Source organism: Chionomys nivalis, chromosome 1 (genome assembly GCF_950005125.1).
Source record: "Chionomys nivalis chromosome 1, mChiNiv1.1, whole genome shotgun sequence".
Lineage (NCBI taxonomy): Eukaryota > Metazoa > Chordata > Mammalia > Rodentia > Cricetidae > Chionomys > Chionomys nivalis.
The window spans coordinates 3,532,948-3,544,005 of NC_080086.1; the positions used below are offsets into that span (position 1 = coordinate 3,532,948).

The following is an 11,058-nucleotide window of genomic DNA, read 5'->3' on the forward strand; positions in this document are numbered from 1 at the left end:
CTTATTTCATGGCAAAGAGTTTGAGAGATAGCCCACTCTATTGTGTTTAGTCCATAAATTCCTTTCTTCCTGTTTCTCTCTCTCTTCTTTTTTTCTTTGTTTAAAAAAATATACTAAAGTTATTCTCTGGCATTTCAACTCTATACATGCAAAAATGACCAAAAAGTTATAGTATCTTACCTTAGAACACATTTTTAAAAAAATATACTATAAAACAGTTCTTTGAGGAAGTTTTAAGCTAAACTCCTTTGCTTCAATAAAACAAATTTTAAACTGAAAAGAGGGAAAGTTTGGAGAGACAGAAGAGAGGTTCCCAAGATTCCTGCGCAAACCCCAGCCGAGGCCACAGGCAAACACCTCGGCACTTGTCAGAAAGCAGAGTCTGAATCCTCAAGTCGGCTTGAGGGGACACAGCAGCCTTGAAATGCTCTTAGTCTCCATGCAGGTGGCTCCTCAAAGTTCATGTACCACAAGTTAACTGCTGGCACCAAGAACATGTGGCCATGTCCCAACACTGCACATGCCCCCTTATTAGGACAAACGTCTTTGTAGACTTTGTCACCGAGTTAAAAGAGCTTGCAATGAGGTCATCATGCATGGATGATCTGGGCAGCTCCTAAATCCAGCGAGAAGGGGACAGCCACTTCAGAGAGGCAGCTGCAGCCAGTGCAAAGCCTGGAGACACCAGAGGTGGGAGCAGAGGGGACGCCCGGGAGACGTTCTACAAGCAGGGGATGATTTTACATCTCACATACGCTCTAAAGTGACCTATGCCAGCTGTAATTGATTCTCGCAGACAAAAATGATACATAACACGTGTGTGTGTGTGTGTGTGTGTGTGTGTGTGTGTAAGCTAGGAAGACGCCCGTGTGTAGACAGCAGAGTGGGAAACAGTGCCATCCCCATTTCTTGGTTTCAGGGTCACGCGTATGGGAGGAAAGGGGGAGGAAAGCCTTGGGTGTGTTTTTCCTCCTGAGACACAGGTGAGGTCGTGCCTTCCCCTGCTGTGACATTTGTGTCTCTCTCCTTTTTCTCTTCTGTCTGCTTGTGCTTTAGGTCTATTGTACCCAAGGCTGATCTTGATCTCCTCTTCCTCCCATCTTCACCTCCCACGGGCTGGGATTAAATCTATCGTCACGCCCAGCATGGCTTACCCATATTTTAAAGTTCATCTTGTGAAGGGAATCAGTCTGTAAGTTTTCAGAAACTTTGTCTTTTTCATCTGGTCTGTCCGAGGTGTTCTCCATGTTGATAATTTCCCTTAGCAAATGCAAACAACACAAAGCAGACAGAGGTTGTTACTGTACCATAGGAGTTAGGCTGGTCCTCTATTCTACAGGCTTTTAGCCAAGACCTATGAGGCATTCCAGTCCCAGGGACCATCCGCTGCCCTCGTACTGACTTGGTACTGTGAGAATAATTACCATACATTTACCATACACAGTGCGTTTTGCAAAAGAGAAACAGAAGAGCTGCATACGTGTTTGTTGGCTGAATACATAATTTTTTTTAACAATGAGATTCCAAATTCCAAATCGCTGCTATCCGTGTATAAAAGTATGGGAAAGATAAACAGTAAACAAACCCAAAGAGTGGAGTCCCAAAATCACGGGTTCCAAAGGCCGGGTAGACAGAGAGACTGGGTGGCCTCTTGCACTGTGTGACAGTGTTGTTTAACACGACGGAATCTAAAAATGGGAGGGGGCTTCGGGGCGGCCGTGTGTGTGTGTGTGTGTGTGTGTGTGTGCGTGTATACTATCACAGTGACAGGCAGGTCCCATGTCTGTATGTTGTGTGTGTGTGTGTGTGTGTGTGTGTGTACTATCACAGTGACAGGCAGGTCCCATGTCTGGATGCTGTGTGTGTGTGTGTGTGTGTGTGTGTGTGCGTGCCAGCACAGTGACTGGCAGATCCTGGCTGTGTGTTTACAGCCCAGTTGTCTTCTCTCCTGTGTAACAAGTCTTAGAGTCCTCCACCCATCTCTATTAAGCTGGTATTAATTTACTAAACTGCATATACATGGCACATACACACATTTTTAAAAAATGAACCACAGCCACCTTGCAATGTCTGTCTTTAGGAGGTAACTCCATGTCTGTGGACCCTGACCCCAGGAGTGGGCTAGGGACAATTCACACCTCCCCTGCTCTGGTGGATTGACTGACATGTCCCCAAAGCCTCGGACATTTGGCTGATTGGGCCCTAACTGATGGTGCTATTTGGGAGATCTAGGAGTGTGACCGTGGAGGAAGCATGTCGCTGGAGGCTGGCTTCGAGAGTTCACTACTCTTGCTGTTTCCGGTGTGCTCTGCTTTGTGCTCACGGTTCGAAGTGTGTCTGCCACCTGCTACCTCTGCTCCACCGTCATGGACCCACCCTCTGGGACTGTGTGCCCAATCAACTCCTTCTTCTCTAAATGGCCTCGGCCATGGTGCTTCGTCACAGTGAGAGAAAGGAACACTCACACATAGGAAAGGGCCCTGGCTTCTATAAACTTATGCAAATCAATCATCCTTAATCTCAGCACAGGGGAGGCACAGACAAGCAAATCTCTCAGAATCCAAAGCCAGCTTGGCCTCCTCAGTGAGTTCCAGACCAGCCAGGGCTGCACAGTGAGACACTATCTCAAATACAATCAACAGCGACAACAAGAGTTTCCCACTGGCCTGTTTAAGGACGCAATTCCTTCGCCACTGATACACGCATGATTATGTAACTAATGTTCTGCAGCTATGCATTCTAAATGCTGTGTCCCTAGCAACTATCAATGAGGGAGCCATGAGGTAATCAACATGAAACAACCAATTCCCCAAAGGGAAATCCAAGTCTTGCCAGTTCTGCCTGATGGGCCTCATTCTGATCACAGGACTGCAGAAGTGCCCCATAAGGCGACTTCGGCAGATATTGATGAGTTAAAATTAGGTGAATTGGAGAAAAAAACATCCACCCTGACCCTGAACTTGAAACACCTCATTATCTGCCTCCTGCTGGCCTCAGGAAGTCTCTGGTCCCCGGGAGCACTCCTGACTAGGCAGGTCCCCGGGAGCACTCCTGAGAGATCCGCCCCGACTCCCTCCACACCTTCAGTCACACCGACATTTTGGAGAAAGTCACTGCCCTTCTCGGTCCGCTGTTGTTCCTCCGCAACCGTCCTCATCTGCAGAGACTGCTCGTGGCTGAGGGTTGCAGGTGCGAGAACCGTTACTTCAGCATGGCAAGGACAATGGCAGGAGGGTTGTCAACAGGATCAGCCGTGACCCCTCACATGGGGCTAATTCTTTTTCAGAGAATGTGTCCTGTTCCCCACACTGCCAAGCTGTCCATTCTAAGAGACCCCAAGCAAGCTCTTGAGAGTCTCTGCTCAAGTAGACAGAGGAAGGATTTGTGTGTGATTGTCCTCAGCTCATGTCAAAGTCTGTAAATCACCCGTGCAAAAGGACATCAAAGAGAAATATGGAACAGCCATTCTGGGGGCAGAACTCTGTTCATAAGTTATTTCTGGTTATATAATGTGCACATTGCAAAATCTAGAAAAAAAGAATACAAAATCACGAGTATTTCAGGCCCAAATAATCAGAGACAGTCTCCAGAGACACCCGGATTTAAGCCCCTCACCACTAAGGTGATTTTTTATGACTTTGTGTCTCTAGACCTGGTGTTTGTTTGGTGGCTCCCAATGCTGACAACTGTGCCGTTTCTGATTCCTCACTAGTATAGTGTAGTAATGGGCACGCTCGTTAGCACGGCCAGTGCATCCCTGGCCACTCAGGCCGCTCTCCTAGAACTAGGGCTATTAGATCAAAGTTGGTATCAGACAGATTCTTCAGGATTTAGAGAAATATTTCTAAATTGAACTTTAAGACAGAGAATGTTTGTACAGAAGGATTTGTGAGTGGAACCCAAATCCTTCCCAAGAGCAGCAAGTGCTAACAAGTCAGCCATTTCTTCAGTCCCTACCCCTAGACTGAACTTCTAAAGGCTCAACCAACAGACCCCACTGGCAGCTGTGTGTGAGCCCCGCCCTTCCCTCCAGCCAGGTGAACTCACTGGAGAGCAGAGCATCATGGGAGGGGAAGGGTTCAAGTACAAAGGGAAAAGAAAGGCAAAGAAGGTACAGATGGTTCATATCTAGAGTCCCAACACTCGGGAGGCTGTGGCAGGGGGATTACCATCAGTTTGAGGCCAGCTTAGGCTACATAGTGAGTTCCAGGCTAGCCAGGGCTATAGCGTGAGACCTTGTCTCAAATTAAACAACCAACAATCAACAAAAGAGACAGGCAGAGAAGGGTGAGACAGAACCAAGTGTGAAAGGCTGTAGCGAGGTGATGTGGAGATGGTTCCGTTGGCATGGAGACAGGCAGATTTCTGGGTCTCGTTGCCTGGTCAGCCTAGGCTCCTGCATCCAGAGCTCCAGATCGGTGAGAAACTCTGACTCAAAAAAAAAATAGTGGGGACCATCGTCTTAGTTAGGGGTTTAACGGCTGTGAAGAGACACCCTGGCCACGGCAGCTCTTGTATATGAAAACGACTTACATTCTCAGAGGTTCAGTCCATTATCATCACGGTGGGACATGGTGGTGTACAGACAGCCATGGAGTTGGAGAAGTAGCTGAAAGTCCTACATTTTGGCTTACAGGCAACAGGAGGTGGGCTCTGTCTACTGGGTGTGGCTTGAGCATATATTAGACCTCAAAGCCTGCCTCCACAGTGACACACTTCCTCCAACAAGACCACACCTTCTCCAACAAGGCCACACCTCCTGATAGGGTCACTCCCTTTGTGGGTCATTTTCTTTCAAACCACCCCAGCCATCAAGAGGACTCCACAGATAAAGGCTGCCCTGCCTGGTGATCTGAGTTTGATCCCCAGAACCCACATGGTTGAAGGAGAGGACCGATTCCCACTTGCCCTTTGACCTCCGCATGCACACCAGAGAAAATGTGCACGCACCTAAATATTAACTGATTGATTTTAAAGAACCAAAAACAAAGCGGGTGGCAGACACACATCTGCACACCCACGTGTGCACACGCGGAAAAGGAGAGGTGTCTTTAACTTCACATAGTACAGCAGTGGTGATAGCAGTGCTGCTTACACACTTGGAGCACTTTGGCTAATAGGGCTCGTTTGCTACATTGTTTCATTCAGTCCTTACCACCACCCTGTGGGTGGGCAGTCGCCAAGGGTCCTCACCATTTCTACTTTTTAAATCAGGAAGCTGAGGGTGAGCAAGGACCCATGATTTGCCCTGAGTCTCATTGCTAAGATGCGGTAGAAGCAGGATGTAAACTTTCCACATCACGGCTTCACCGATGTCTGTGAACGGAAACCTGGTACCCGTCTTGCTTTCACAGGCTTGACAACAGCCCACTGAGCTCCAAGGCAGCCTACTTTCTGAAGCTAACTTCGGAGTCTCGCATACAGCGGGAAGATGCACACCACGCTAAGCATGGTCTGCACTGCAGCTCATGAGCTCCATGCTTGCTGGATACACAGAACCTCCTATACGCAATGATGTAGGAGTGTCTTCTAGCTATCTGGTGCTTTCATTGGTTAATTAATAAAGAAAACTGCTTGACCTGATAGGTCAGAACATAGGTAGGCAGGGAAGACAGAACAGAATTCTGGGAGGAAGAAGGCAGTGAGGCAGACGCCATGATTCTTCGACCTGAGATGAATGTAGGCTAGAATCTTTCCCAGTAAGCCAGCACCTCGTGGTGCTACACAGATTATTAGAAATGGGTTAATCAGGATGTGAGAATTAGCCAATAAGAGGCTAGAACTAATGGGCCAGGCAGTATTTAAATGAGTATAATTTGTGTGTTGTTATTTCTGGGGCTAAGCTAGCCGAGCGGGAGCCGGGCCAGACAAAAAGCAGCCTACTGCTTCTGCTCGCCTACAAGCAGAACACTTTGGAAGTGCTCATTCTTATTAAAAAGCACCCCCTCTTCTCCTTGTACCCCATTATTTGTTTTTACTTTTGACCTTCAGGGCTGTTTGGAACTAATCTTCCTTTCTCCACACCCCGCCAAAAAAAATTTGGAATTATCACTTTGAAAACTAAGTGTGCCTTAGTCCAAAGGAACTGATCACAACTTCAGAGGACAATTGGCTCATGGGATGGGTTCACTAGCCCGCTTCCTCCCAGCCCAAACCACCGTCCTCAGAGCCTGCTCGCTGGGTAATTTGGGATCTCAGAAATTCACCAAGCATGATCTGAATAATCAAGGATTTCCTGAGCCAGCACAGCTACGAACTAGCGGAGCGGCCCGTAGCCTTGTCCTCCCCCATCTTGCCATGGTGTGTACCTCAAAGTCCTGGCAGGCAGCCCTCGCTTCCCTGGGCTGTTTGGTAGAGTCAGTGTTCCCTAGCACTTGAGCTAGACAAGGCCTGTGGCTTGTCCTCACCTGGGCAGGAAGACTTGCAGTTGGGCCTGCTTCCTCTGACATTCTACTTGGAACCCCGCAGGCAAAGCTCCCAACTCCCTCTCCTGGGCGGGAAGACAGCAGTGTGCTGGACTGTTTCTAACCCGTGCAGCCAGCTTACCTTTTGGCCTCTTGGATTCTCTTCTAGAGCTAGAGCTGGCTCCGGGCCCGCTATCTCCTCCTCCGTCAGCTGACCTCAGACACCTGGGATGCTGTCTGACCTCAGCTCCTCCCAGCACACTCAACCTTACTGGGAAGCCTCTCTCTGACTTCCTCACAGGAGCACAGACAACGGAACTACAGCTCTGCACTCAGCAGAAAGGTTGGCCTTGCAAGCCATGGTTGCAAGCTATGGTTCTGTTCCCTCCAGTTCCTCAAAGCCTGCTTCCTCGTACTACAAACAACACCCTTCCCTTTCCCAGGACCTCAGTGCCAAGTTTACATTTTCTTCTGTCATTTCCAGCTTCGTTTACGGGAAGCCGAGCATTCATGGAAAGACCTCACGCCTTTACGCCTCTCAACTCCCCAGCCTTCTCTCCTCCCTTACCCAAATCATCGAGCAGGATGGAGATGAAGGTGGACCGGTTTCTAAGCCTGGCATTTTGATTCCCATCCAGGTTTGATGCCTGATTTTGTCACGTGTCTGCTCTTTTGTTTGGGGGCCAGAGTTACTTTGTCAGGAAGCAGGGTTTGGTAATGGCTACCTAACTGACATATTGAGAGGAGAAGGCAATGATGGGGAAGGCACTGGGGGCTGGGCAGTTGCTGGAGTTGCTGGTAGAACCTGGAGCCCACGGGGGCAGAAGTAGTTACTGACTTTCTTGGCTTCCCCAGTTGGAGAAGGGGCGGGCTCTCTGCAGACACCCAGAAGTCTCAGCAAAGGAAACCGATGAATGCTTGACGAGGAGCCTGATGTTAACAGGGTGTTTTGAGGATGGCGCTCATTACTTCCTCCACTGGAAGCTTCAAACGGGCAACTCTTTCCCTGTAGGCTTTACTTTATCCTACCTGGTTCAGAGGTCAGATCCTGTCCCCGGTGCCCGACAGAGCCTGCTGGGGCAAACTTCAGTCTTTAGGTTCCTGTTTCACAGTTATGCGCTTGTTTTTGGTGGTCTCAGGACTGCTTGTTTCTTTAGGGAAAAGAGTCTTCTAGTTCAATCGTCACTATAATAGCGGATACTTTTTGATTGTTCACTAATATGCCAGATATTCTTGTATGCATTTTATATCTATAAGTTAATTTTTAAAAACAATTAACAGGAGAGGGATCTGTGACTCATATCCAAACCCAGATAGTCTGACCTCAAGGCCCATGCCCTTAAGCACCACTGAATTGTGTCAGCTCCACACTGAGACGGTGGTTGTGGTGGTAGTGGTGGTGGTGGTGGTGGTAGTGGTGGTGGTGGTGGTGGTGGTAGTGGTGGTGGTGGTGGTGGTGGTGGTGGTGGTGATGGTGGTTGCAGACTTAGGTTTAGTTTTTTTTTTTTTTGGAAACAGTTTCTCACATAGCCCAGGCTGGCCTCACGTTCACTATTTAGCCAAGGCTGGCTTTGAATTCCTGATCCTCCTGCCTCTGCCTTTCAAGGTTACTATTATAGATGTAACCACACCCAGCAAATATAATTCCCTTATTTGTGTTCTGTTTTTCTGAGTAAAAGTGACCTTAAACTCATGGCAATCCTCCTGCCTCAACCTCTCAAGCACTGAGATTGCAGGCACGAGCCACCGCATGCAGTTTCTCACTGTTACTGAGCAAAACTTTTTGGCATCTCTTGTTGACTCCAAAACATGCGAGCCCCAGCAGCTGACTTCTTTCCTGCTGGGCCTGGCTCCCAGACGCCTCTGCCTCCCTCTGTGATCACTGCTCAGCTACAGCACTGACCAGGGCCAGCTGAGGGGGCTCTCCACTACCCAGCAGCACCTTGGAAACTTTCTTCTTTTCAGAACATGTGTACCCTCTTCATTTTCCTCCTCAGAGAAGGAACTTTCACCCCTGACACAAGGACTCCTTTAGACAGACCCTGGTTTGGGGGGGTCCCGGCGCTTTAAGAATTAGGTCACAACATTGGAAAGTCTGCTCTGGCATCCAAGATGGACGTGGATGGATGTGGACCACACAGACACTGAGGAATGAGTACCTGACCCCCAGGTAGAGTGGATTCTCCCTACACATCTGTGAAGACCCTGTTTTCATCCCTTTGGTAAACAAGATCACTGTTTTTAAGGAAACTGGGTTCTGAGAAAGGAATAACAGAGAATGGGGGAGACCGTCTGAGGAGTCTCCCCCAAAATGCGGAAGTCCCTTTACAGAATCAGCTCTAAGAACAGCCGTGTCGGGGTCAGAACTACGGACATTTCCAGCACGTAGGATAAAATCAGGGTAGGCGGTGCCTACAGCATCACGTATGGAAGTTCCCTCAGATGGTGGCAATCCACCCCTCATCTCTGTTTTCAGAAACCACTGTGCTTCCTGGCTCTAAGGGCAGACGCTAAGTAAGGCAGGAGACAATCTGGTGCCGTGGCCAGCTCTGCCCACCGCCTAGGAAGACAGGACTGGGGTGCCGAATGAGACGCGGCCTCCAAACGATGCAGGAATATAGGGGGCGGTCAACTGTGCGGGACGGGTGGCAAACTGAAGACTTTCACACAGTGAACGGGACTTAAGTCAGAAAACTGATCAAGTAAAGGAATAAAATGAAGGATACGCCAACGTCAGAAGTTGAAACTTAGGCAGGGTTTGACGAAGAGATGACAGAGGTTTTTGGGGTTGGGGTTTTTTGTTGTTGTTTTAGTTTGTTTTTCTGACAAATTCTATGCCTTTTACTCATTTGTAAGTCAGTTATCACTTTAACTTAAACAGGAATGAAAGTCACGGGGGACAGAGTTACATAGCTATGGATCAATACCTGTATGTTTGTCTTCATGTACGTGATTCGTAGCATGTTCTTGTATGTTCTTTCGAGATTAAAAGTAAACACTGTGGGCCGCAGCTCAGCAGTTAAGAGCACTGGCTACTCTTCCAGAGGACCTAGGTTCAGTTCCCAGCACACACAAGGCAGCTCACAACTGTCTGTGACTCCATTTTCAGGGAATACAATACCCTCACACAGACACACGTGCAGGCAAAACAACACCACAATGAAATAAAAATAAATAAAATTTAAAAAGCGGCTATGGGGGGCAGCTGGGGGGATGGCTCAGTGGGTAAGAGCCCTTGCTGTGGAAGCACAAGGACCTGAGTTCAAATCCCCAGCACCCATGTGAAAAGCTATTTGTAGTTTTGCATACCAGTAACCAGTATTGTAAGGGGCAGAGCCAGGAAGGTCACTGGGCTTCCTTCCCACCAGGCTCTCTCTAGGTTCAGTGAGAGACCCTGTCTCAGGGGAACAAGGCAGAAAGCGGTAGAGCAGGAAACCCCAACATTCTCCTCTAGCCCCCTCTCACCTATTCATGCACACATTTACACACCCCAACACACACACACATACACACACACACATGAGGAGCTTTTAGGGTGGTTGAAATTTTTATGATTTTCTCTATAGTCCAGATTTTAGAAGGGAAGGGTACAGGAAGACAGCCAAGATACCATAGTGTAAGCAAAGGGTTCTGCACAAGGCATGGCTGACCACGGCAAGCTGCAGGACTTGGTCTAGACAAGGAAGCTGCTGGAAAAGGCAGCAGAAATCCCTGGGCACAGAGTCGGTTTTCCCAGACAAGCCCCATGAGACTCATTTTATTCTTTTGTGTTATATTTTGATGTACCAGGGAACTCTTGTGACAGCAATGTATCAGGATCTCAAAGGCCATATGACAAGGTCTTATATGATGTCAGGGTTACCCTGGAGAAACACAAGCTTGAAGATGAAAGAATACTTGAACGAATGCATAGCTAGCTAAATCACTGCATTTCAACCATTTAGGGGTTTTTTTTTTTGTTTGTTTGTTTGTTTTTTTTTTTTTTTGATCTGGATGAACTGCCCATTGGTGAGAGTCTCCCAAATTTAAGCTTTAGTAATATTTCTTTTACAAATGTGGGTACCCTTGCATTTGGGGCATAGATGTTAAGAACTGAAATATCATCTTGGTGGATTTTTCCTTTGATGAATATGAAAATGTCTTTCTCTGTCACTTTTAATTAATTTTAGTTTGAAATCTATTTTGTTAGATATTAGGATGGTCATACCAGCTTGCTTCTTGGGCCTTTTGCTTGGAAAATCTTTTCCAACCCTTTACTCTGAGGTGCTATCCATCTTTGATATTGATGTATTTCTTGTATGTAGCAGAAGGATGAATCCTGATTTTGCATCTATTCTGTTAGCACTTGTCTTTTTATTGGGGAATTGAGTCCATTGATATCAAGAGATATTAATGACCAATGATTGTTCATTCCTGTTATTTGGGTGGTGGTGGAGTGCTGTGCACCGTGGCCCCGGTCTGCGCTCTATGCGCTAGACCCCAGTTCGCGAGCTTCGGGGAAAGGGCTGGAGGTTGAGAATACACACGCAGAGACAGACCGACACACAGATCTTTAAACACTGGTACCAAAAGCCCTCTTTATTAGCACCATGTAGGCTTAAATACACTGCAGTCAATGGCCAACAGGTGAAAATCCCATCCTCTGATCCTCTAA

The 11,058-nt window shown here is 47.7% G+C and overlaps 1 protein-coding gene across 1 annotated transcript in view; it reads right to left on the bottom strand.

The window, feature by feature from the left end:
* The window catches only part of Smco2 (single-pass membrane protein with coiled-coil domains 2), a 29,815-nt gene extending 23,261 nt beyond the window's left edge, over positions 1–6,554 (bottom strand). The window contains exons 1-2 of the mRNA XM_057789606.1: positions 6,547–6,554; positions 1,155–1,260 (exon numbers count right to left, since the gene is read on the bottom strand). Of these exons, the coding sequence (XP_057645589.1) occupies positions 1,155–1,247 (93 nt within the window). The 5' untranslated portion in view covers positions 1,248–1,260; positions 6,547–6,554. The remainder of the gene's footprint in view (positions 1–1,154; positions 1,261–6,546) is intronic.
* Between the last annotated feature and the right edge of the window lie 4,504 nt (positions 6,555–11,058).